The following is a 27,441-nucleotide window of genomic DNA, read 5'->3' on the forward strand; positions in this document are numbered from 1 at the left end:
TATACATATATATTTCTATATATACACATATAGATTAAATATTTTAGTATAATTATATATAATAAATATATATCATCTATATATAAATATAAAATCTCTTTGTTACCCTCTTTTAAAAATTTTTTATTGCCCATCCTAATTCAATTATATTATGATCTCAGAAAATATAAACAGTATTTTTTGTGCCCTAATACATATTCAATACTTATAAATATGCTATGGCATTAGAAAAGGTTGTACATTCCCTCTTCTCTCTTTGTTGGCATATATATATAAAATACATATGTTAAAATCCTTCAGGCCAGGTACGGTGGCTCACACCTACAATCCCAACCCTTTGAGAGGCCAAGGTGGGCAGATTCCTTGAGCTCAGTAATTCGATATTAGCCTGGGCAACATGGCAAAAGCCCGTCTCTACAAAAAATAAAAATAAAAAAATAGCTGGGGGTGGTGGCATGTGCCTGTGGTCCCAGCTACTTGAGAGGCTGAGGTGGGAGGATCACGTGAGCCCAGGAGGCGGTAGAGGCTTCAGTGAGCCAAGATCTTGCCGCTGCACTCCGGCCTGGACAATAGAGTGAGACCGTCTCAAAAACAAACAAACAAACAAACAAAAAACCCTTTATACTTTATTCTTTTCCATTGAGTTTGTCAATTTCTAAAAGAGATTGATTAAAATCTCCCAGTATGATTTGGATTTGCCCATTCTCCTTTGCATGTATAAGAATTTTGCTTTTGGCCAGGCGCGGTGGCTCAAGCCTGTAATCCCAGCACTTTGGGAGGCCGAGACGGGCGGATCACGAGGTCAGGAGTTCGAGACTATCCTGGCTAACACGGTGAAACCCCGTATCTACTAAAAAAATACAAAAAGCTAGCCGGGCGAGGTGGCTGGCGCCTGTAGTCCCAGCTACTCGGGAGGCTGGGGCAGGAGAATGGCGTAAACCCGGGAGGCGGAGCTTGCAGTGAGCTGAGATCCGGCCACTGCAGTCCAGCCAGGTGACAGAGCGAGACTCCGTCTCAAAAAAAAAAAAAAAAAAAAAAAAAAAAAAAAAGAATTTTGCTTTTATTTCGTGCATTAAAGCCCATGGCTGATCTCTTCTTGGTGGATCGATCAATATCTAGCTTTAGACTTTTAGCCTGAATTATATTTTGTCTATTAATATTGTTTCACCTGGAATTTTTTATTTTGTTAATCACATTTTTTTAAATCCCCAGAAATCCTCCTTATCTCTCGTTGTTCCTTTTACATAGCAGCTGCCAATAGCCTCTGAATCCTCCTGAGAATTTCCTCCTCCCTTCATTAAACAATTCATTTCCTCTAGAGTCAGCTGACTTATTTTCCTTGTCCCCTCTCATTCATGCTGGTGGTTTCCACATGTGACAGGTGGCCCCCAGTTGTTTTATGAAGGAAGGAATGGGTGGTTTAGTAGAGAGAGGTGGCCAGCATGCTGTCCCCAGCAATTGTGTGCTTTTTCTCCTCTGAGATCCACTTTCCTGAATGGGAGGTTTTTGTGTAATTGAATGTCATTCATGAACTTTCTGAAAAACTTTGACCTGTGGCCAGGTGCAGTGGCTCACTCCCCACAGTCCCAGTACTTTGGGAGGCTGAGACAGGATTGCTTGAGGCCAGAGCTTTGAAACAAGTCCTGGCAACATAGGAGACCCTGTTTCTAAGAAAAAATTAGCCAGGTGTGGTGGCGTGCACCTGTGGTCACAGCTACTTGGAAGGCCGAGGTGGGAGGATCAATTGAACACAGGAGCTCGAGGTTGCAGTGAGCTATGATTGCCACTGGGCATCAGAGTGAGACCTGTCTCTAACAAAACAAAAAACTTTGACCTTTATGGAGAGTTCCCTTTCTTTGGAATACAATGACAGGATGTTCCCCTGGGAGAGGCACTGTGCTGCCTGCATCACAGGGTATCTGAAAGTGGGCAGCAGCTGGTCCCCTCGTGCTGAAGCAGTTCTTGAGTTCGTACCCTCCCATCCCCTGCATTGGTGCGGCCAAGCCTGGAATTTCCCTGGGTCTGCCCTTCCCTTCTCAATGCTTCTGTGAGAATGCCTTGGTTTGCCATTTCCTTTCCTCTAGTCAATATCATCATATCTTCATCAACTTTCCAAGAATTCCTCATTATTTCTGGCCTGCTTGTTTTCCAGCACTATTGTGGATTCATTCTATTTAATTTTCTTTTTTTTTTTGTCTATTTAAGAGATTTGTGTGGGAAAGGAGACTGATGGGGGTGCTTAGCCTGCTATCTTGAGCTAATCCTAAAAGCAGTCTCAATTCTGTAAAACAATATGTGCACAGAAGTAATACCAGAGGCTAGTACACCAAACGATATTTTTTTCTTTTCTTTTTTCGAGACAAGGTCTCGCTGTGTTGCCCAGGCTGGGCTTGAACTCCTGAGCTCAAGTCATCCTCCTGCCTCAGCTTCCCAAAGTGCTAGGATTACAGGTATGAGCCACTGTTCCCAGCCAGACTCAACTATTAACAAGCAGTTACTTTGGGGTATTGATTTTATGCTTGATTCTCCTTTTCTTTTCTGTGCTTTTCTGTCTCTTCCTCACTTTTATTTGTTAAAAAAAAAAATTTTTTTTTGCAAAGTAAGGTAGCCAGTGGATCCCCACTTATACCTTTGAGAAGATGGAGGACCTTAAGTTAAAAGTCAGATATTTATCAACCATAACAAGTGCACCATAGAGCCCTTCCTCCTCCCGTTGAGATCAGTGATCTTCAGACCTGCATGACCATCTTAACATTCAGGTTTCTGGACCCCAGATACTGAACCAGAACCTCTAAGGGTGGAGCCCAGGAATCTGTAAAATCTCTACCGGTGAATCCGATGGTCATTTATTTTCTATTGGAAACCACTGATTTAGAGCACTTGTTTCCAAATGCAAATCCCTCGTACTTACCTAAATTAAAAATCTTCTAGGCCAGGTGCTGTGGCTCACACCTGTAATCTCAGCACTTTGAGAGACCAAGGCAGGCGGATCACCTGAGGTCAAGGGTTCGAGACCAGCCTGGCCAAAATGGTGAAACCCTATCCCTACCAAAAATACAAAAATTAGCCTGGTGTAGTGGTGCATGCCTGTAATCCCAGCTACTCAGGAGGCTGAGGCAGGAGAATCGCTTGAAGCCGGCGGAGGTTGCAATGAGCTGAGATTGAGCCACTGCACTCCAGCCTGGGTGACAGAGCGAGACTCCATCTCAAAACAAACAACAAAATAATCTTCTACCACTTTTCTGCCTACCTTCTCAAACTTTCAAGGTCTCCCTCTAGTTTATCTTCACCAGTTGGAGCACTCACTCCCATGTACACATGTTCTTCCTAATTACTTATGAAAATATGGAAATTATGTTGAAATGTATTAAAGTCTAAATGTTGAAAATGTCTAAGTTATTGAGAATGTCCATAATGGAAAACTATAATTCTGCCCCTTTACACTGAGCTGCTCTTTCATAGGGAAAAAAGGTCTTTCAAGAAACTGAGTATAGATTTCTACATCCAGAGCAATGTCCATTTCTTCCTCTTTTGATTTTAGTCCCTAGCCAGTTTCTTTTCCTTGACCAGACGCCCCCAGTCCTGCGAGGACTCTAAAGAGAATAGCCTTAGGCTTCTTAAAACCTCCCAACATAAACATCGACCAGCTATTCTTCACTCACCATTTATTAGACACAAATAATTTTACTTACATTTTCATGAGTTCTTATCTGCATCAGATTCCAGCCGCTTACATTCTGGAATGCTGACATCATTTGTTGGCATGTGTGGTGTTATTCGGGAGCTTGTGTCCAGGTTTATTGGTTCATCATTCACCTAAACCAACATCTATTAAGTGAACTCTGTGTGCAACACCTTGCCAGACACCAGATGTACTTTACAATTTGCAGAACAGGTTCCTCATCATCACGCACAGCCAGCCTGGCCACAACCCTGGGAAGCAGGTGGCAGTGGCGTTATCACCATGACCCTCACTGTACATACCCCCAGTGTACATTGTACAGGAGACAGGGTCTTGGGAAGATTAAGGAACTTATCCAATGTCACACAACTGACAAGTTTCAGAGGCTGGCCTCAAACCCAGGCCCCCTGACCACGAATCCTATGCATTCACCAGTATGCCACCCCCACCAACTTCCTATGGCAGGGAGAGGGGCTCCTGGCCTTGACTGCAGTTTGGAAATGATTCTGTAGCCATATCCCTTTACCTCTTGATTTATGGTGGCCGTGCTGGTCTTCCAGGTCAGCTCACATGTACCAACAATTGCAAAGAAGCCTGTTACAAGAATCTGTGCCTCGGCCAGGCCCAGTGGCTCACACCTATAATCGCAGCACTTTGGGAGGCCAAGGCTTGTGGATCACTTCAGCCCAGGAGTTCAAGACCAGTCTGGGCAACATAGTGAGACTACATCTCTACAAAATAATTTTTAAGGCCGGGCGCGGTGGCTCAAGCCTGTAATCCCAGCACTTTGGGAGGCCGAGACGGGCGGATCACAAGGTCAGGAGATCGAGACCATCCTGGCTAACACAGTGAAACCCCGTCTCTACTAAAATACAAAAAACTAGCCGGGCGAGGTGGCGGGCGCCTGTAGTCCCAGCTACTCGGGAGGCTGAGGCAGGAGAATGGCGTGAACCCAGGAGGCAGAGCTTGCAGTGAGCTGAGATCTGGCCACTGCACTCCAGCCCGGGCGACAGAGCAAGACTCCGTCTCAAAAAAAAAAATAATAATAATTTTTAAAATAGCCAGGTGTGGTGGCATGCACCTGTAATCCCAGTTTCTTGGGAGGCTGAAGTGGGAGGATCACCTGAGCCTGAGGAGGTTGAGGCTGCAGTGGGCCAAGATTGTGCCACTGCACTCCGGCCTGGGCAACAGAGTGAGACTGTTTCAAAAAAAAAAAAAAAGAGAATTTGTGCCTTTATTATTAAAAACCATCTCAGTAGGGTCAGAGGGGGCAGTGGGTGAGTGCCAGGAGCCCTCTTCCCTTACTGCCAATGCCCTGGGAACTGGTATTTGTAGAAACTGCAAACATGTAGCCTCCTGGTCACGAGGGCTTGTTTTCCATTTAGTCTCCTGGAGGAGGACTCCGAGGAGGAGGGANTCCGTCTCAAAAAAAATAATAATAATAATTTTTAAAATAGCCAGGTGTGGTGGCATGCACCTGTAATCCCAGCTTCTTGGGAGGCTGAAGTGGGAGGATCACCTGAGCCTGAGGAGGTTGAGGCTGCAGTGGGCCAAGATTGTGCCACTGCACTCCGGCCTGGGCAACAGAGTGAGACTGTTTCAAAAAAAAAAAAAAGAGAATTTGTGCCTTTATTATTAAAACCATCTCAGTAGGGTCAGAGGGGCAGTGGGTGAGTGCCAGGAGCCCTCTTCCCTTACTGCCAATGCCCTGGGAACTGGTATTTGTAGAAACTGCAAACATGTAGCCTCCTGGTCACGAGGGCTTGTTTTCCATTTAGTCTCCTGGAGGAGGACTCCGAGGAGGAGGGAGACTTGTGTCGCATCTGTCAGATAGCCGGGGGTTCCCCAAGCAACCCCCTCCTGGAGCCTTGTGGCTGTGTGGGAAGCCTGCGGTTTGTTCATCAAGAGTGCCTGAAAAAGTGGCTGAAAGTGAAAATAACGTCAGGTAGGTGGGGAAGGAAGTGCAGCGAACGTGCCACGACATGTAATTAACACGAGGCACCACGGTGTGGGCCTCGGAGCCTTGTCATCAGCTCACTCTCCTCTGCAGAACAGCGACTCAGGGACACGTGGCTGAGCTCCAGATTCTTGCTCATAAAAACTGTCTTTATGGGAGGGAGTTGTGTTTTTTTGTTTGTTTGTTTTTTGTTTTTTGCTATTTTTTTAATCTGAGAAAATACTTCTGGAAACAAATACTACTGAATTCTACCTCTGCTTGAGGCTTGAGCAGAGATGCTAAGATCGCCTCTCAGGAGGAAGGAAGCAGAAGAAGTGGGTCACTGGTGGAAGCTCAGCAGACACACAGTGGCCACGCCCAGCTAGCAGACACCCAGCAAAATACTTCAGAAGGTCCCTCATAAGAGACCCCCAGCATACGCATGCTACTTCCTTTTATTTGGGGGGTCACCTAAGAAACTAAACAAAGCTGCCTTTTAGCAATAGGGATAAGAGCGTTGATCTGATTGTCTAGAACCATATGAGATCAATTCCCATGTGCGGATTTTGTCAGCTCCCTAGCGTCTTATAACTGGGTGTGCAGCCCCTTCTCAACTCCCTGAGCAGGTTGTAACCTAAATACAACCACATCGGTAGGTCAGCTGTAGTTTTCTGGGCAGAGAACAGAAGATTTCTTTAAAGCATGGCTTTAGGAATGAGATCAACTTTAACCAAAAAAAAAAAAAGCATGGAACGTCAGTGCAAAGAGCAAGTTGATCAGAAAATAGCTGTGGCTTCTTTGAGACACACCTCTCTGAAAACATATCACCCCACAGCCAGATCCTATTTCTCCCCCTCTTCCATATCCTTCTCCTTAGCCGTCACTATTCCAGGCTGCAGGGAGACTTAGAGCTTTATTCTATCCTTGAGATGTTGCCACGCCCCCTCACCAAGGACAGCACACCATGGAATCAGAATGAACATGTGGGGTAATCATATTACTGTCTCATCCATGCAGCCCATTTTATGCAACTTCCCTAGCATAAGAAATGTAAGTCCACTGATCAAGAAGCTTAAATGCATATCCATATAATGAGCAAAGTATTCAGTCCTTCGGAGAGGGAAGAAACAAGTGGATTTTGGTTAACAACTCTGCCATGCAATCCTTTATCTTCCTAGAAATTTGGGCCAATTAACATCTAACACAGAAGAAGTTACCCATGAAACATGTCATGAAAATGCTGCTATGCTCATAAATGTCAATGCTTGTATGGGTGTGTTCAGCAGGATTCGATCGGAAGACACACGGGACATTCGGTAGCCTAAAGCATTACTGAATGATGCTAAAAAAAAAAATAAAATAAAATAAAGTCAAGCAAACAAAATGCAGATAAGGGATTACTTACTGTTCATCCCTGCCCTTTGAAAGTCTCTATTATTTACTGTTTCTTTATATCCCCAGTGGGGAAATAGAATAGGGGTATGAAACTGCACAAGCCCTGTTTTTACCAAACACATGCAGGTAACTAATAGGTCTTCTATTTTCTAATGCATAAAATAAACACCAGTACATCATTAGTCAAAAGCCGCAACTAAGGGGGGACAAAAAAACCTGTCTGACAGAATGTTTGCTTAGACATAACAGCCCAGTTCTGCATCTTCCACTTTCACTTTGGGAAGTAGGATAAAACGCTGATGTAGAATGCCTGTTTTATAAAACAGCAACAAAGGAAGCCTTCTCATATTTCTTTTCCCAGATGAGTCTGAGCTCAGGTTGATGAGCTGGCCGCAGGTACTCCTGTAACTAGCACCCACACCTGGCCCCTCGCTCTCTCACTGTTCTCAGGTGGGAATGTTACCTGGGCAGAAGCAAAGGCAGATTTTTAAGCCATTGATCGAGAATAGCTTCTACCATCTATTTTGGTCCTCACTAATTTATTTACTTGGACCTGTGTTGGGTCTGCAAGAAAAAAAAAGCCGAATATTCACTGTTTTTACAAACACCTGTGTTACAGACTCTTAGCCTCTCTGCAGCAATTCCAAGTTTATGAACCATCATGTTTATATTTAAATAGAAAGCAAGATCTGCTATTTAAAAGTCATGGGAATTTCACTTCTATGAAGCTTGCATAATAGATTACTACAGAGGAAATTTTTTCAGCTCTCAGATTCAAGGTCATTTTCTACAGAAGATGGCTGGCTTTAAAGGAAGGTCACTCAAGCTCAGAATTCATAACACACACAAGGTCACTCTCCAAGTATCACCTGTCCAAAGTGCTAACACAAACAGACCCATGGTTATATGTACATATAATTCTTTATCTAATTTAAGGAGCAGATCTTGGTGCCGTGAAGACCTGTGAGATGTGTAAGCAAGGCCTCCTGGTTGACCTGGGTGACTTTAACATGATTGAGTTCTACCAGAAGCACCAGCAATCTCAGGTAAGAAATGTGGCCACTCTGCCTCCACGGGCTAAAGTATGTTGGAGGGGCAGGGTGAGAAGACATTCCCTTTTCTCCCTGATCTAAGAAATGTAGAAGGTCTCTGCTGGCAGGAGTCTGACAAGAGCCATTTAGCTTACTTCTCTAAGAAGACCTGCCACTAAATTGGAGTACTAGAGAGCTGAAAAGCCTTCTTGTTTTTTTGAGATGGAGTCTCACTCTGTCGCCCAGGCTGGAGTACAGTGGTGCGATCTCAGCTCACTGCAACCTCCACCTCCCGGGTTCAAGCGATTCTCCTACCTCAGCTTCCCGAGTAGCTGGGATTACAGGCATGCGCCACCACGCCCAGCTAATTTTTGTATTTTTAGTAGAGATGGGGTTTCTCCATGTTGCCCAGCCTGGTCTCGAACTCCTGACCTCAAGTGATCTGCCTGCCTCCACCTCCCAGAGTGCTACAATTACAGGCGTGCGCCACTGCACCTGGCCGAGAGTTGGAAGTCTTATTTGTCCCGGGTTGAGTTTGCCCTGCTGTTGGGGACAAAAGCAAGAAGCATCAGTGGGCAACTGGACACAGAGAAATACCCAAAAATTCTGGCAAGCTCCACACCCACATTTGCAGAAGTAATTTAATAACGAGAGAAAAAAAAAATCAGGGTCTTGGAGGAAAAGGCCCCTAATTTAAATATCAAGTAGCCCTGTGATAAGAAGGAACTGCTTTACCTAGGACTGATAAACATGAGGTAAATGCCTACTGGCTGATCTTTACCACCTAGTGAATTAACTCACCTAGGGTATTTGGACTGCATTTCTAATATTGTAAAAAAGTTAGTTATCCTCAGGTGGGAAGTTGATTTATGCCTGAGATAACAGTTAATCACCCAGTTCTCAGGCAAACAGTCTTCCATTTAGAGCTGTTAGGCTGGTACAAAAGTAACTGCAGTTTTGCCACTTTCATTGGCAACATCCACAATTACTTCTGCACCAACCTAATACTATTTGGTTCAGTATAGAAGTCACAAGCCACTTGTGGCTAATGAACAGGTGGCTTGTTCTAATCAACCTATCCTGTAAGTGTCACACACACACCAAATTTCAAAGACACAGTACCAAAAAAATACAAAGGGTAATATATCACCTAATTTTAAACACACACCAAGTTTCAAAGACTTAGTACACTTTCCAGTTCAGTATGTACAGAAGTTGAAGTTGTCACTTCATTTTAACAACAAGTAAAAAGCTGAATAAAGTGCAAAATCAACAACCCTTCTTAGATCCATAAGAGAAGTGAGGTCACAGAGCAAATCACTGCCGCTAAAATTGGAGAGACAGGGAGATAGAATCACTAATCCCAGCACTTTGGGAGGTCAAGGTGGGCGGATCACTTGAGGTCAGAAGTTTGAGGCCAGCTTGGCCAACACAGCGAAACCCCATCTCTACTAAAAACACAAAAATTAGCTGGGCGTGGTGGCGCATGCCTGTAATCCCAGCTACTCAGGAGGCTGAGGCTTGAGAATCACTTGAACCTGGGAGGCGGAGGTTGCAGTGAGCCGAGATCGCACCATTGCACTCCAGCCTGGGCGACAGAGTGAGACTCCATCTCAAAAAAAACAAAAACAAAAGCAAAACAAAAACAAAAGCAAAACAAAACAAAAAAACGAATCACAACTTACCGGAGCAGAGACTCCTGAGCAGAAAGCTCTGTGGAAACCAGCGCTGGACAAGGAACCTTAAGCTGTAATTAATGAACTGCTGGAGGCTCAGTGCAGACAACTCTGAGAATCAAAAACTCCAGGGGAACCCCGTCATAGGGGTATCCCCACCCTTCGGTGAGGTTTCTATCCAGGAGTGCAACCGGGTGCTTACAGTGAATAGCAGAGAAAAATTCCTTCATGCTTCTAGCAGGGGAGGGGAAAGTAACCATTTTGGTATAAGCCAGAGCTTTCTGTTCTTCCTAACAAAGTTTGCCCTCAGGAAAAACTATTTAACCAGAGCCTAACCTTTGGAGGTTTTATCAGAGCCCCATACCTAACTGGAAGAAGGGAAATACTCAACTGCAGCCCTCTCCAGCCATCTTGTCCCACCTAAGGTGGGAGGGGGAGGATAGAGAAACTGAGAGACACTTGTGAAGTTCACAGTCCAGAGGCACAGGCTCACTCAGACTGGGACCTAGAATCTCAAAGGACTCTAGAACACTTCCCCTATCCTCACACCTCACCACCACACGGCGAACAACCCATTTATAGCAGTTCCTTTTACCCAGTACATCACGTCTGGTTACCAAGAACAAATTACAAGGCGTACTCAAAGGTGAAAAGCACAGTTTGAAGAAACAGAGCAAACACCAGAACCAGACTCAGATATGGCAGGGATGTTGGAATTACCAGCCCAGGAATGTAAAACACTATGATTAATATGCTAAGAACTGTAACAGGTAAAGTAGACAGCACTCAAGAACAGATGGGCAGTGTACACAGAAGGATGGAAATTCTTAGAAAGAAAAAGAAATCATAGACATGAAAAACACTAACAAATGAAGAATGCCTTTGATGGGCTTATTAGTAGACTGGATACAACTGAGGAAAGAATCTTTGGCTGGGCGTGGTGGCTCATGCCTGTAATCCCAGCACTTTGGGAGGCCAAGATGGGTGGATCACGAGGTCAGGAGATTGAGACCATCCTGGCTAACATGGTGAAACCCCGTCTCTACTAAAACATAGAAAAAATTAGCCAGGCGTGGTGGTGGGCGCCTGTAGTCCCAGCTACTCAGGAGACTGAGGCAGGAGAATGGCTTGAACCTGGGAGGCAGAGCTTGCAGTGAGCCGAGATCGCGCCACTGCACTCCAGCCTGGGCAACAGAGCAAGACTCTGTCTCAAAAAAAAAAAAAAAAAAAAAAGAATCTTTGAGCTTAAGGCTATCCCAATAGAAACTGCCCAAAATGGAAAAACAGAACAAAGATTGGGAAAAAAAGAAAAAACACAGCAGGATATGCAAGAACTTATGAGACAACTATCCAAAAGGTGCAATAGACACACCATGGGAATACCCAGAAGGAGAATAAAAAGAGAAAGGAACAGAGAAATATTTGAAGCAATAGTGATTGAGAATTTCCCCCAAATTAATGTCAGACACCAAATCACAAATCCAGGAAGCTCAGAGAACACCAAACAAGATAAATGCAAAACCCCATCACCATGACATATCATATTTAAAATGGAAAAAAAAAATCAAAAATAAAGAAAAAAATCCTGTAAGAGGCCAGAGGGGAAAAACACCTTCCCTAAAGAGGAATAAAGATAAGAATGACATCTGACTTCCCAGAAAGCAAGAAGACAGAGAAACAAAATATTTAAAGTGTTAAAAGAAAAAACTGAACAACCTAGATTTCTGTACCCTGCAAAATTATCCTTCAAGAACACAGGAGAAATAAAGATTTTCTCAGGCAAATACTTAATGCCAAAAAAAGTAAAATATCAAAAAAAAAAAAACACAAAGAATGTAAAAATTACATACGGAAATGATCATTTGAAAATATTAGGTTAACAAATTATATTGTTAAAATTAATTTCACCAGTTTCTTTTTACTTCTTTAATGTGGCTACTAGAAATTTTAAAATTACATCTGCGATGTGTGTTTGTACCTCTGAGTGTATTCTGTTGGATGGGGCTGATCTGGAAGGTGATTTCCACATTATAAGCAGTCAATAAATATTGACCAGACCTTTTTTTTGGCCGACGTTTTGACAGTTAAGTCAAAATGATTTGTGTGAGTCTGGGCAATTCTGCAGTTTCCTTGTTTAAATGTCTAAGGGTGTAGACCAAAGAACAAAATACTGACAAGAATGAAGGATACTTGAAGAGTTCAATGAGTAAGTTAGGGCATAATGCCACAGCAGCATTATAGAGGTTAGGCATCAGGAGGTTAGAGAAAGAACAAGAAAAAAGAGAAAAGAAGACAGGAAGAGAAGGGAGGGCAGGGAAGGGGAGAGGAGAAGGGCTTTTTGAGAAATAAATAGTGTTTTGAGGCCTGAAGGTCTCACATCACTGCATCATAACCACCAGGCACTAAGATCTGAGACGATAAACAGAGCGACTCACATTCCTGGACGCTGAGCATGTGGGAGGCGAAATACTGAAAGAAACCAGAACCTCTCAGTGCCTGAGGTCAGGTGCCAGCCAGGGCGCCGACAGGTTCATCTCAAGAAATAGATCATTTTGGGCAATGGAGCCTGCCGAATCTCCTGAGGAGGACCTGTTCACATGAGGATGGGTCGCCCAGAATACTATCTATCAGAGCAATCTACAGACATCATAAACACCATGCAGCCCGGGGCAATGCCTTGTCTAGAAAAGACCCCTTTTGGCCCCAAGCCTTTCCACATGGTTCTCCCTCTGCCAAGCTGCTGCCACCATCTAATGTCCTTTATCAATGGTATTTATAGAACTGACCCAGCAGCAGCGCATTTTTCCATCTGTACTAAGATATGTGCACTCATGTAGTCTGAGGCCACGTGTCCCCCTGAAAAGCCTACCAGCTTTGATTAAGATCTCAATCTAAACCCTACTCTCTTCCCCAGAGTGGCCTCATGACCTTGAGGAAACTATGGCAACTCTCTGGACCTCAGCTCTCTCATCTGTAGAAGGTGAGAGATGTTAACTCACACCTCACAGGTTTGGATGTAGGACGACTTGAGTACATCACCTCATAGACAGAGTGTGTGCAGAGAAGGCTCCACGCACGAGAATCGTCAGATTACAGCTGTAGAGACGCTCAACTAACTTGGCACTCAGGGGAGAAAGCTAAGTGCACCAATGACTGGCCTCGAGTCCATCAGTCATTGGTGACCCATCTGGGTCACATCCATATCCTCGGCCCCACCGCACCCTCCGAGTTGAGATAACTGGCTACAAGCACCTTCTAGAACGAACTATAACAGTAATTGTATCAGCCAGGATCTGGTTGGAAGAGACGGTGGCACATTCAAAAGGGGCAAGTGAGGAAGGCAGCAGAGAAGAGGGAAATGTGGGCAGCAAAAGAAAGCAGCAAGGAACGAGGAGGTGTCCTGGGACTAGCAGTGTGGCCAGGATCATGAGCGCTGTAGCTAAGGGACAGCCACCAGCAGCCTGTGGCCTTCAGCAGAAGACAGCAACCACTGTCACACCACACCCAGCAGAGAGGGACTGGGGAAGAGACACCCAGCTTCTCCCTCCTCTGCCCTTGGGTCTCCTACCGGGGCCTCCCATGTGCCAAACCCAGTGGGATGCCAGAGGGCAAGGGAGCCCGGCTGGGGAAAGCCCTGGGGCTGACCCCTGGGCCACAGAGCAGGAGGGGCATGGATCCACAGGGGAAACAGAAAGCATCCAGCACAGTCATTGCTCCACGTGGAAGCAGAAATGATTTTAAATTTGTTTCAGTGAGAACTTCACAGGCCATCAGAGCCTTTTGGAAATGCCCGCATTATCATCCCAGGTGGCAACTAGGCTGCCAGGCCCGCCCTGTGGGGAGAGCAGGGCCATAGCACGGGCAGCTGCTCTCTGACGGCAGCTGAGGGCTCACACCTCACTGCAGTCCCGACTGTCCCCAAGACCTGCTGGGAATTCATAGTGCTTGTCTGCTCACAGCCTGGGCGAAACCCCAGACCCCAGGGGGACTGACTTGGGCGAATTCTGAAGCTCACCATGGATAAAGACTGAAGCAACTGTTGTTGAACACAAAGATATCTACAATATCACTGAACCTCAGCTCATCCCCGAGGCGCAGCGAGCCCACTGAGGGGACAAGCCCAGCTGCGGGGGGCCGTCAGTCTGGCCTTGGAGGTGACGTGGACACCTGTGCCTTGTGTGCCTGGTCCCTCCCCCTCGCTCCCAAACCTGGCTCACCAGGGCCTCCTGGCCACCCCCCACAGCTTGTTCTTGGCAAATGGGTTCCCTTCCGGAGAAGGGGCACCACTTTCTACGTGTATAAGTCTAGACATGTACCAAGAAAAGGGCCAAACCAAAAGAAACCGAGAACTGGCTTCAGCTCAGCCTGGTTCTCACTTGACCTCAAACTGACTGACTAGTGAACGGACTGTTTTTCTTATATATTTTCCCACTTAGAAAATTTTTTTGTTTTGCTTTTGTTTAATTACAAAACCATACAAAATTTCTTATAATTTACCACCCAAAATGACAACTTCTAACATTTAGCTGCAGGTTGTTTTTTCTATTAAAATGGTGATACCCAGGCCCAACCCAGGTCTAACCCCAGCTCTGGGATGGGGCCAGGGTCCCTCCTGGGTTCAAGGGATCCTCCTGCCTCAGCCTCCTAAGTAGCTGGGTCCACAGGTGTGTGCCACCACACCCTGCTTTTTTTTTTTTTCTTTGAGAGATGGGGTCTGTCTCACTTTGTTGCCCAGGCTGGTCTCAAAATCTTAGGCTCAAGTGATCTTCCCACCTTGGCCTCCCTCCCAAAGTGCTGGGATTATAGGTGTGAGCCACCACACCCAGCCAGTTTAACTAACTTTTCAAATACTTATTAACACCTGCTGCCTGTGAGCTACTGTGCTGGAAATGCTGCCGGTGCCCAAGACCTGGAGCGGGTACAACCAGCAGCAAAGACTGGAGTGAGCAATCCCTGCGGGTGGAGGTCAAAACGCGGACGGTGCAGCCCGCCGGGGGAACAGCTGTGGGGCTCCGACTTGCTCTCTGAACCAGAGAAGACCCTTCTGAAGAAGAGATGTTTAAAAGCGGAAGGAAAGAGAGGAGTGGGCCTTCTATCCACCGGGCCTTCTGTCCACCAGGCCTTGGAGTGAAGTCTGTGACATCTGGGATGGACGCCTCACCTGGGACCTGAGCACAGATCAGAGCGTGTCCTTTAGTTGCCCGGTCAGCACTGTCGGTGGCCTCTGAGGGTGTGAAGGGGGCCCCATCGGAGCACTTTTTCCTACCTTAGTTCTGTACTTCTGGTGGGAGCAGGGCAGATGCCGCTCACAGGCGCTAACAGGGCTCCAGTATGGGCCCCAAGGTCAAGGCCTGCTACCAGGCCTCAAGCGGCTAGATTAGGAACTCCTACAAGCATCTGCAGAGGGGATCATTAGACAAGAGCAGCTGTGGGGCCCCAGGGACCTGGCGGTTTCATCTCAGGTCTGTCAGGGCCTGAGGCAGTACAGCCCTCCTTTCCCCTGCCTCTTTCGGTAGTGCCATGTGTGAGGCCAGCCTATATTTGCTCCTGTGAGCGTTGGCTGTTGCCTGGAAGCAGGACTTGTATTGGATTCTAGTTGGGCGCTCGGATTTGGGGTGGAGGGCAGAACTCCTGGATAGCAGCATGCAGCGATCCAAATAACATTCCAGCCTCCAAAATGGATGAGGAGAAAACAGGTTTAAGGAAAGTTTAGGTCACAGGTTACACACTCAAATACCATAGAGCCCAGGCAGACAACAAACGATGGTAATCTTCTAGGTATCCTGCCATTGGGCATGCTGGCATTTGTGGCAAAATGAAAAGCGCTCCCCCAACTAAAGACGGCCATGCTCTTCTTTTCTACCTTCCTTCTTGCTTCCTTCCATCCAACCACAGCACACCCACAGGCCAGATTCAGCTCAGCAGCCACCAAGTGCTCACCCTTAGTTTAGAACAGTGGTTCTCAAAAATGGGTGGTCCCCAAACCAGTAGCATTAGCATCACCTGGGAACTTGTTAGAAGGACACATTCTTGGGCTCCACTCCAGCCCAACTGAATCAGAACTGCAGGGATGAAAGGAGGAGCAGTGAAGCCAGGCACAGTGGCTCATGCCTGTAATCCCAACACTTTGAAAGGCCGAGGCTGGTACATCACTTGGGGTCAGGAGTTCGAGACCAGCCTGGCCAACATGGTGAAACCCCATCTCTACTAAAAATACAAAAATTAGCTGGGCGTGGTGGCACACACCTGTAATCCCAGCTACTCGGGAGGCTGAGGCAGGAGAATCCTTAAACCTGGGAGGCGGACGTTGCAGTGAGCCCAGATAACACCATTGCACTCCAGCCTGGGTGACAGAGTGAGACTCTGTCTCAAAAAAAGAGGAGAAGGGGGAGGGGAGAGGAGGGGAAGGGAGGGGAGGGGAGGAGACTGTCTAGCAACTGTGTTTGAAAAGGGCTGCTCAGTATTTCTGATGCATGTTAAAGCTGGAGCCACTAGATTCAAACGTTGTGACTGAATGGGTCACTGTCTGATCCATCACAATTTTGCATTTTTTTCTCATTACTTCATCTGTGCATATATTTATAGAGCATGCACAGTATACCAGGCACTGGGCCAGGCACTAGGAGTCAGGAGCAAACAAGACAGATGCAGGCCTTGCTCTCACAGATCTTACGCCCAGACAATTTACCTGGAATCCTGTCTTTAAATCTTGCCTCTTGTAGGATGTATTTTTTTGTGAGATCGCATATATTAGCTCACTTTACTACCATGCTTTGGGGAAACAGGCAGAACAGAGGTTACTTCTCCTCCATTAGAAGTTGAGTCACTTTGGCCCTGCACAGTTAAAACTCTGCCTAAAGTCAGTGTCCAGTGGCCCTACACTGCCCACCTCAGCCGGAAGCACTTTCCAAGTAAGGCACACTCCAGGGGCCCTTGCTCACTGTGCATTGGAACGCACCCCTGCCATCCTTGCTCTGCCACACAGGAGAGCCTCAGTGGGCCTCAGGCTGTCACTGCTCTGAAGCACAGGCCTGGCCTGGCTCCATCTCAGCCAAGGACAGATGTCCTCAGACACACGCAGTCACCTAATCACCTTTATACCTGGGAGCACTGTTGAACATATCTGAAGACTTGACAGAACGTTCAGCCAGGCCGTCAACTTCTTTAAGTGGAATATATTGAGAATTTCCACCAGTAGCAAGTCTCTTGGCCTAAATGAATATCAGCAAAATGGAGAAAACAACTGGCAGGTGGGCTGAGATCTCCGGAGCACTTGTGCGCTGTTTCACATGCCTTCTCCTTTTTAATGTCCCCGTCCCCTCCTATTAATGCCACCCCCATTCCCTTCAGTCTGGCACACAAAGGGAACTCCATGTGGGAGTCAAAGTGTGATGTGATTGAGACAAGGAAGGAGTGGATCGGCTGTAACTCCAGTAAGCACTGCTCCAAAACCTCGTTCATTTGGCCCTGGCCGGCCAAGTGCGGTGGAACTCTTTGAGTTAACAAATGCCTCCCACTTGTAGCTCAGGAGTATAAAGGCTGATTCGGAGTTGACTATCACACGCCTGCTCTGACTGGTGGGCTGAGCCCCTTTGTCGAGCATCACCAGCTCTGCAAAGGGCGCACATAAAGGAACCGAGCCGGCGAGATTGATGGCGCCGTGTGACAGGTTCCCTCCCACAGACCAGAGAAGAGACACAATCTGCTAGAAGTGACTTTTCAAATTATCTGCAGAAAACATTAGTGGATATTTTCCCATCTGCATGCCTCTGGGCCTTATTGAGTCATAAAAAGTAAATGATTTCCCTGAATGCTTTGACAAACCTGATAGTTCCAAGCCATTTTCTAGCTGATTGATTTGCCATTATGCATCCGAGTGTCTTGAGCATAAAAGCTGGCTGGCAAAGAGCACTGGTGAGAGAACCACTGGCAGTTTTGCAGGAGGAAGCCGGGGCTGAGGAAAACAAACAAGGGCCAAGGCTTGGTTGGTGAGGAGGAGCTAAAAGCCAGGTGAGAAAGGATTCTCAGAAGAGGTGGTTGACGAGACAGTTGGAGGCAGGCACAGACTCATGGGGAGGGCAGGAGGAGGCAATTAAAACAGAAAAAGTGGCTGGGCAGGGTGGCTCATGCCTGTAATCCCAGCACTTTGGGAGGCCAAGGCAGGTGGATCACCTGCGGTCAGGAGTTAGAGACCAGCCTGGCCAACATGATGAAACCCCATCTCTACTAAAAATACAAAAATTAGCTGGGCGTGGTGGTGCACACCTGTAATCCCAGCTACTCGGGAGGCTTAGGCAGAATTGCTTGAACCTGGGAGGTGGAGGTTACAGTGAGCGGAAATCGTGCCATTGCACTCCAGCCTGGGCAACAGAGCAAGACTCAGTCTCAAAAATAAAATAAATAAAACAGAAAAAGTGAAAACAAGCAACTTGTTCTCTGCTCGCCCTAGGCCAAGGTCAGCAGAACACAAAAAAGCACGACCAAAGGCTAAAAATAGGAGGCTAACCACTAAGGACAGAGGATTGGGGCCTTCGAAGATGGAGCTGTAGAATGGTGGAGAGGCCTGCAACGGTGACCTCAGGGCCAGCTGTCACCAAGATCCAGAGTTGGCCCCGATTCAGAAGGAAGAGCGCATCAATCCTTCCTCAACTTCTGTGCCTTTTCTGGCAGCTGCTTGGTCCTGGGAGAGGTGGGTTCTGTGCCGACCTCCTGAGCTGCGCTGGATCTAATGAGAACGGGGAGATGTGGCACCCGCGCTGCTGCAGGAAGAAGGCAGCCAAGACACTGAGTGCTCACTGTGTCGTTCATGCCCACGCTTCGTTATCCTGGACCGATAGAGTCACAGTTGCAACCTTTCCCAAGGGTGACAGAAGGGGCCATGCCCTCTGCTGGGGACTCCAGTCCCCGGGGGCTGGGTGGCTTTGTGAGCACCGCCTGGCCCATCCCAAGACCCCCACTCAGGGGAAAGATGGGGACTGAAAGGGCCTTCCCCTCCTTCCCCTATAGAGGGATAGGAGTAGTTGTTACTCACACTGCTGATTTGTGGAAGGTCTGTGAAAGGTCTAGAGTGAGCACAGCCTACTTTGCAGCAAAGCCGAAGTGCTGAGGACAGAGAAGCCAGCCAGACCATCACATCCTCCCTGTGTAGCGCCTGTTCTGAGCATGAGCGAGAGAAACGAAACACAGCCCACTCCTCAAGAAAAAGCGGAAACGTTAAGTGCAAAAGATGGTATGCAAGATCAAGACGAATGCTTAGGGACTGGGGAGCAAAGGAATGACAGGGGCAAACAAGGCTCCTCGGGAAGCCTTCCACAAGGGGACATCTGTGACTGCTGAGAACGTTACAGACACAGCCTGGTGCATCTCTGTTGTAGCACATCCAGCTTGTGCTGGAGCTGTTTACGGATGAAGTTCTCTCCCCCACACCAGGTGATGGCGTCCCAGCAGGGAGTTCTGAGGCTTGTTGCCCTGTGTTCCCCAGGATGTTGATCCAGCTCAAGGCTTTGCATACGTAACTGCTCAATAAATGTGGAATGGGATCAAGCCTGGAAAATGGAACTTTCTCAAAGCATCCTCCACTAGATAGTAAAAAATCCCAGGGGAGTGACTGCCCTGGCCTCTACCCTGGATCTCCTCCTGCTCTGTCTTCTGGTCCCCAAGAGCAGGACTTGCCTTGGAGCTTGGGCTTTGGTCCCAGTTCTTGTCACCTCTTAGCCTTGTTACCCTGCACCCCACAATTTAGACGATGACTATTTTACAGATGAACTGAAGAGCTTTCTTTTCCATTTGTAGGCACAAAACGACCTGATGAATTCAGGCTTGTACCTGGTGCTGCTGCTTCACCTCTATGAGCAGAGGTTTGCAGAACTCATGAGGCTCAATCACAACCAGGTGGAAAGAGAGAGGGTAAGTCTGGCTGTGACCCAGAGCTGCCCGGTGGCAGCCCTGAAAACCCTGCAGTGCTGTTTATTAGATGTGCAAGCTGTTGAGGTCCTCACAGTCACTTGGGAGGATATGGGACTGTCATTGTTAGGACTAAGATTTAGCAGCTGCTAAATGTATACACGGTGACCCTCTGGCTGAAAAGTAAGCAATGATCACATAATTGCTTATTATTGAACACAAGTAGTAATTAAATTGTCATCAATGGTCATATAAGTGAGTGAGCCTCTAGGGATATTTGCCCCCCAAAAATAGAGGACAGCAAGGATGCAGGGGCTGGTTGTGTATTATGTGTGGGCACCCCCAATGCCTGAACATGGAGGACCTGTGAAAAAGAGGGACCTGGCTGGGTGTGATGGCTCATGCCTATAATCCCAGTGCTTTGCAAGGCCGAACTAGGAGGATCACTTGAGGCCAGGAATTTGAGACCAGCCTGGGCAACACAGCGAGACCCCACCTCTACAAAAATGAAAATATATATATTAAAAAAAAAAGAAAGAAAAGAAAAGAGGAATCTTCCCCACAAGAGCTGTCTGTGCCCCAGGACATATTATGCCAGCGTATGTACCTGTTGAAAGAGACAGGCTGCCAAGAAATAAAGATGATGATAGTGGCACCATTTGTGATTAGAGAAGATGATATATTTACCAGGAGTGATCATCTGTGGTTGCCTTTTCTTCAGCAGAACTGGGGCTCTCTAGGAGACTCCATGGTATGCAGGGAGAAGCCTAGTCCTCCTCCTAACTGGAGCCTGGCCTTAACAAAGTCAACCCAAATGAGGCAGTTGGACGGGTCCACCTCTGCAGTGTCTTAGTACACTTGGTCATTGTCAAATCAGCACCTTGAGCCACAAGGGACTTCCTGCTTTGTCAAATGCCTCTCTGTGCCTGGCCAGGCAGGGGCACTGTGAGGACAGGTTACCACCCTTACCCTTAAGGTCATGCCAGGGGCTGGTCTGCTGGCAGTGTTTTGGATCCCAGGATACCCCTTGAGCCTTGGCTCTTGGCCTCTGGCTTAGCTCTGGACCTTGAGGCTTGGCTCTGGACCTCTGCTCGTGTCAGAAGGTCATGACTGGAAAGTGAGCCAGTGTGGCAATAGACAAGCCACTGATAGTGCCACAAGGTAGTTTTAATGACACTGCCACCCCATCCTGTACACCTTTCCTTCTTTTTATTTTCTTCTCTCCTCTCTTCCTCTCTCTCTTTCTCCCCAGTCACTTCACGTGGACGAGAGACACCTGCCATATGTCATTCTACATGTAATTCCTTACATGGCTGCAGACTCTGTATGACCATGGACTGTTTCCATCCATTTAGAGCCATCCCTATTTAAAATGCTAGGGCTGGGCACGGTGGCTCACGCCTGTAATCCCAGCAATTTGGGAGGTCGAGCTGGGCGCATCACTTGAGGTCAGGAATTTGAGACCAACCTGGCCAACATGGTGAAACCCTGTCTCTACTAAAATTACAAAAAAAGTAGCTGTGTGTGGTGGCACACGCCTGTAATCCCAGCTATTCGGGAGGTTGAGGCAGGAGAATCGCTTGAACCCAGAAGACAGAGGTTGCAGTGAGCTGAGATTGTGCCACTGCACTCCAGCCTGGGTGACAGAATGAGACTGTCTCAAAAAAAAACAAAAAAAAACAAAAAACCGTTAGTCATGAGAAACCTAGATTTTTTTTTTTTTTTTTTTTTCTGGCTTACATTCTCTCCTTAGACCCTGAGCTCTCAATTAAGAAAACAGGCTGGGGCTCTGCCAAGACATCTCCTCAAGAATCTCACCCTCATTTTGACCCAGGCCTGTCCTTCCTAAACTATTCCATGGTTTTAATGGTGACATAAATTTCTCAGAGAAATATATTTTTTAAAAAAGAAAAGTACTAGAAGCAGGAAATGATCCTTTGTTAACATTTCTGTAACCTTATTTTCATGATTCCACATCTTTTTAATGAACTTTTTATTGCACATTGAACTTCAAAGCATCCGGGGTTGATACAGGTTACAGATGGCCCTAAGAGCAGTGAGCCAATGCAAGCAGCATTAGCTACCAGGCCTGCAAAGCAAACATGACAAACCACAAACAGTACAACCCAACGGATGAAGACCAAAGCCCTAAAGCACTGCCTCTAAAGAAACTTCCAGTAAATCTGTCCTGGACTAGGAAGAAGTTGTACCAGGAGCAAGCTGGGAACCAGAGCAAAAAGCAGCAGGAGGGACCAGGGACACTCTTCTCTCACCACAAGCTCACATTGAATTGGAGAAACCCTGAAATTGATCTCACACACTTAGACTACCAAGCAGTAACAGGTACAGATAACCAGTTAAGAGGCACCCAGGCGAGGTGCCGTTGATGCTGCAGGGAGGTTGACACTGCAGTGAGCCATGATTGTGCCACCGTACTCCAGCCTGGGTGACAGAGAGAGACCCTGTTTTTTGAGAAAAAAAAAAAAAAAAAAAAAAAAGGGCACCCAATTGAAAGTAGGAAACAAACTGGCTCTTGTTAAATTCACACTTCTTGATTTGCATCTCAGTCATTTCTTGTAGAAAACATTCAGAATCTGATAGTAACATTTAGCAAAAGAGAGGCACTAAGGAGAAAAGTCCTTCCCTCTCCTTTATCTACCAGAACTGTTGAACTCACTCACACTGTGTTTCTTGGTTGTGTCTCATTAAGAGACCTAGTGACGGATTCCTGTCTTTTTGTTTTGTTTTTTATTTTTTTTGAGACACAGTCTTGCTCTGTCGCCCAGGCTATAATGCAGTGGCACAATCTCAGCTCACTGCAACGTCCACCTCCGGGGTTCCAGTGATTCTCCTGCCTCAGCCTCCTGAGTAGCTGGGATTATCGGTGTGCGCCACCATGCCCGGCTAATTTGTGTATTTTCAGTAGAGGCAGGGTTTCGCCATGTTGGTCAGGCTGGTCTGGAACTCCTGACCTCAGGTGATCCACCCACCTTGGCCTTCCAAAATGCTGGGATTACAGGTGTGAGCCACCGTGCCTAGCTGACAAATGCCTCTTAATGGTGGTGATCATTTCTCATCCATTCATGCACTGCCCTGTACCAGGTGCTGAGATGAGGAACAGGGAAACAAGCTGCTAGACATTAGACATGATGCCATGATATCCCTTTCCGTAAAGAGCGTGTGAAGGAGTTGAAAAAGGAGACACATATTTATAAAACCAGGAAATAACTGGAAAGTAGCACCTGTGCAAGAGAACTAGTGGACCCAGTGAATTCTTAGAGGCTGTGAAATTGACAACATAAGCTCTTCCCTGGCTGGGGCTCCCTGGGATTTCCTGCAATCCTATGAACAACTGGTCTCAGTGAAGTTGTGAGCTATTTGAATGCAAAGCCAGGCTTTCTATGCCTGTCTCTCATAATGCTGGGCACACAGTGAGTCACATCTGACTGCTGACCATGTCCCTGGCACTACGGATGCCGGGAGCACTGAGTGTTTACAGACGTCCCAAGTGATTCTGCCAGATAAGGAAGTGGCCCGCATGGGCTGGGAGCACTCATTAACAACTTGGGCATGGGAACCTTTATCTCTTTTGTATCTCACAGGCCTCCAGTGCCTAGAAAATGCCTAGTACCTAATAGGTGCTCAGTAACGTTCTGATGCACAGTCAACTACTGAATCAGAACTTACTTTTTCCAGGAGGCGAGTCCTGAGTTATGTTTTGGAGAAACTGATGGTACAAAATTTGGAGAGAGAACAATATTCTAGGTAAAGGAATACTTCCAAGTTCAACATATATTATTTACTCAAAGATTTTCTTTCTCTTTTTGAGACAGGGTCTCACTCTGTTGCCCAGGCTGGAGTGCACTGGCGGGATGACAGCTCATTGCAGCTTGAATGCCTGGGCTCAAGTGATCCTCCCACCTCAGACTCCTGAGTAGCTGCGATGCGTCCACCACTACGCCTGGCTAATTTTTTATTTTTTGTAGAGATGGGGTCTTGCTTACCCAGGCTGGTCTTGAATTCCTGGTCTCAAGAAATCCTCCCACCTCGGCCGCTATTCAAAGATTTTCTGCAAACCTACTATGTACTAGCCTCTAAACTAGATTCTGGGAATACAAAGATGATTAAGACACTCCTTTCCTAGAAGAGACTCAGAGTCTAAGGACAGAACACACATGTAACCGAGTATCCACAAATGTGCCTGTGTTGTAACGGAAGGTTGGGTCAGATGTGGGGAACACAGAGCAGTCGGATGAAATGGGGCACTGCCATTCTCACCCCCCACCACCCCTCCTGTAGGACAGACCTCCAGCCCAGCTCTTCGGGGACATGTGCCAATGCTTCTGAGGCCTCGCTTTTCATCCAATCAGATTGTGCCCTTTGCAATCAGTGTTCCCACTTCTTTGGGAGACTGGTGGCAAACCTGCTTCCATTACTGCTGTCATCAGCGGATCCACTGTGGAGATGATGTTGACCCAGAATCCTGAAGGGTTTGGCAGATGGGCAAGGATAGGTGTGATGGGAGTATTCCATGCAGAGGGAAATGGAAACGCACAGAGACATGGAAAGACCTGCATGTTTGGGGAAAGTCAGGGAGGTGTGTGGCCAGGAAGGGCAGAGAAAGAGCCTAAGGTGCAGGCAGGGAGCGGGAAGGGTTTGTGAGTGGCTCTGGAGGCCATGGAACAGTTTCCAGCCTGGGATTGGCAGGCCAGGAGATGTGGGTTTTGCGGGGAGAACTTGGGCAGCCACACTGGAGGGGAAAGAAAACCGCTGGGAGGCTGCTGCAATGGCACGGGGTAATAAGGGGCCCCGCGTGGGGAGCATCGGACATGGGAAGGACGGGTGGGTGTGGGGTGAGGGACAGGCTGGCAGAAGCACTGAATGCTCGCCTCTGCAAGTGGTCAGCAGGAAGCTGGCCTTTCCTCCCTTCAGGTGCTTGTCAGCGAGCATCTCCAGAGAAGACAGGACCCACCAGCCTCACCTGACCCCACCTTCGAGGTGAAGCTAAAGGGCCTTGCCTTCCCTCTCCTCCTTCCCTTTCAGCCCCAACACGGAGCACTCCATTTGTCAGGGCTTAGTCCCCCAACCCCCATGTCCTGGCTTCCTCCCAGCCCAGGTCTTGTCTCTATCTGATTATTACAGCGATCTCCTGCAGCGAGGACCCTCCTCTGTCTTCTGTCCCAGGTGTGCCGTTAATAGTGAAAAACTTCAGGCTAGGTGCAGGGGAAGGGAGCCCAGGGGCTGGCTGGGGAGGCAGGTAGGATCTAGAAGCCATTCTCAAATCCCCGTTGGTTCATTCACGTGTGAGACTGGATAGACTGTGACTACCCCCGCCCCCATGCATATCATTTCTACAAAACCAAAAGCTCTTCTCTCTAAGGACCAGATCAACCCAAAACATGGGAAGCCCAGGTTTGGTCCACAGTTACAAAAACTTCCCACTCACCAAGATGCAGTTTCCTGGTGGAACAAGAGTTGGTGAGATAGATACGCTCAGCTGGCACAGAATCTAGAGGCAGGTGGAGGTTGTCTCGGGAGCCCAGAGAAAACGGAGGCAATGGCTAGCCCAGTCCTGATGCATAATTTACCAGGTAACCAGGACCTGCTACTCTAGACGAAATTCCATCCTTCCCCTGCCCTCCCTCTCCTTGGGCACAGAAACTGTCCCAGGGACTAAAGCTGCCTCCACACTGGCCAGGCAGTTGCCCCAGTAACTGTCCAGCACCCCTTGTTTTGTCCCCCAGCCTGTCACAAAGCCCCTCTTCTTCCTGGGGAAGAGCACCAGGCCCTCTGCACCAGGGCCCACATCCTTGCAGCCTGGTACAATGGGCTCCCACGGAGTACACAGTGTTTCTTATTGTGGCATAAAATGCCATAAAGTCAGAACAAAGAGCCAGCCCAGGGCCTTGATGGGTCTGCTGCTTCCTGCCGGGAAGAGAATACAAGTGATTGTTTCAAAGCCAGTGGTGAGGCAAGTGGCCAATTAGCACGGCCTTCACCCCCACAGCCTGTAAATGTGATTCGGACCATCAGAATGGGATTCTGCTATTCAGATCAATTGCTCAAAGGAAGCGAGTCTGTTCTCGCTGCCAAATTTAGAAGCCCGAGACAACAAAGGTGACCCAGGTTATGGCTGCAGCTCTCCTTAGGATGAGGCTGAGCCCTGCCAATGCTTAGCACTCACCCAGCCCTCAGCACCTCTGCCCGTTTTCCTGCCCCTTTAAGGTGGTGCAAGGGATTCCTAGAACGTTCCTGCAACTAGGAGGTTATACATCTGTTCACAATTGCATTGGAATAACAATTCATTTCTCGTTGTCTTCTTTCTTGTAGTTGTCAAGAAATTACCCACAACCCAGAACAGAGGAAAATGAAAGTAGGTTTTGGGGCCCAGTCCTGCCATTTTGAGGGTGTTTGCTAAATTTCTCTTTTTCTGTGACTGTGTTGAACCTAATGCCATGGAAGGAAGGAATGACCACCACCCAGAGGCAAAAATAACCCCCCAAAGCTTGGGAAAGTCAGCCGCAGCAAACAATCAGGAAGGCGAGGCCAAGTTCACTGGATGCAGAGCAGATAAGAATTTTAATTCATCCTGAACGCAAGGAAAAGCGCCCACAAAGGGAAGAGGTTATCTTCCGGCATGAGATAAGATTTGTTCCTTTTCCTTGCTGGGATTCTCCAGCGTCCAGCACTTGGAGAGTTTGGGGGTTGGTTTTTTTACTGCCAGGATTCCTCTAGGAAAACCCTCCCCAAGCCCTGGCAGGGGCTGTCTGGCCCTTACCTGAAGGGACCACATTCACTCACAAGCTAGTGGCCTTGGTGGATTTTGGGTCTGCTGAATTCAGAGGCTGAACAAAGCAAACAGGTCTCCCGAGAAAGGGCCCTCAAAGCAGGCAAGACGGCTCTCTGCAAACAGGTTCGAGAAAAGTCTTCTCCCTGTTCCTTTTCCATTAAAAAAAAAAAACCGACTGGAGAAAAACGTGGTTAATAAAGCAGGCGGGCTCGAAGTCAGACTCGGGAAGAACATCAGGAGGCAGAATCAACACCGCAGTGAATCGAGGGGTGTATGACAATTGGGTCCCCAGAGATTCCTCTGGGGGAAAATTTCACAGCTGCCTGTCCCAAAAGCCGTTGGAACAGTGGCTCCCACATGGGTTGTGCCATCAGAATCACCCGGGAACTCACCAAAAACTCGGATTCCTGGGCCCCGCCCCGAGATTCCGCTTCTGGCGATGGGGTGGGGCCCTGGAATCGTGTTCAAACCGGACCCCGGTGGTCCGCACACAGCCGACCACGGGGTGCTTTTGAGAACCCCCAATAGTCCTGCCTGGAAGGCGCGAACCAGCTCAGAGCGGCTCGGGGTGGGGCCCGGATTACGACCCTAGAGAAGCCAATTTATTATTCCGGGCACGCAGCCCTGCGAGGCCGAACTGACCGTTTTCAGAGACCCGGGGAAGGCCGTGCCTTCCGCTCACAAAAGGAGCCCGGGAGTCCCAGCCCGAGCGCCACCGCGGGGTCCGGCCGATCCCAGCGCCCCCTCGCGCTGCCGCCCCCGACCCCGGCCTTGTCCCCCCGGCGGACGCAGCTGCTGCTCCCGCCTCCGCAGCCGGGAAAGGCGCTGCGAGGTCTTTAAAAGACCTTTGTGTCGCGGGCGCACGCAGCACCTCCGGGGAAAACGCCCTGCGCCTCGGCCCCGCGGCTCCCCGCCGCCGCCCGCCTCGCGCGTCCCAGAGTCTGCCTCGGCGAGGGCCTCCCGCTCCGGAAGCGGTGCGACGGGGAGCCCGGCCTGGTCGCTGCGGCCCCGCGCTCCGTCCAGCCGCG

The 27,441-nt window shown here is 48.0% G+C and overlaps 1 protein-coding gene across 6 annotated transcripts in view; it reads left to right on the plus strand.

Annotated features, from left to right (window-relative positions):
* The window catches only part of MARCHF10 (membrane associated ring-CH-type finger 10), a 112,275-nt gene that overhangs the window by 81,827 nt on the left and 3,007 nt on the right, over positions 1–27,441 (plus strand). For all 6 annotated transcript variants that reach the window (XM_017882953.1, XM_017882952.1, XM_017882954.1 and 3 more), the window contains 4 exons: positions 5,461–5,627; positions 7,950–8,059; positions 19,513–19,626; positions 25,954–25,996. In XM_017882953.1, coding sequence (XP_017738442.1) covers positions 5,461–5,627; positions 7,950–8,059; positions 19,513–19,626; positions 25,954–25,996 — 434 coding nt within the window. The remainder of the gene's footprint in view (positions 1–5,460; positions 5,628–7,949; positions 8,060–19,512; positions 19,627–25,953; positions 25,997–27,441) is intronic.

The sequence above is a fragment of the Rhinopithecus bieti genome, unplaced genomic scaffold (genome assembly GCF_001698545.2).
Source record: "Rhinopithecus bieti isolate Rb0 unplaced genomic scaffold, ASM169854v2 scaffold_12928, whole genome shotgun sequence".
Classification (NCBI taxonomy): domain Eukaryota; kingdom Metazoa; phylum Chordata; class Mammalia; order Primates; family Cercopithecidae; genus Rhinopithecus; species Rhinopithecus bieti.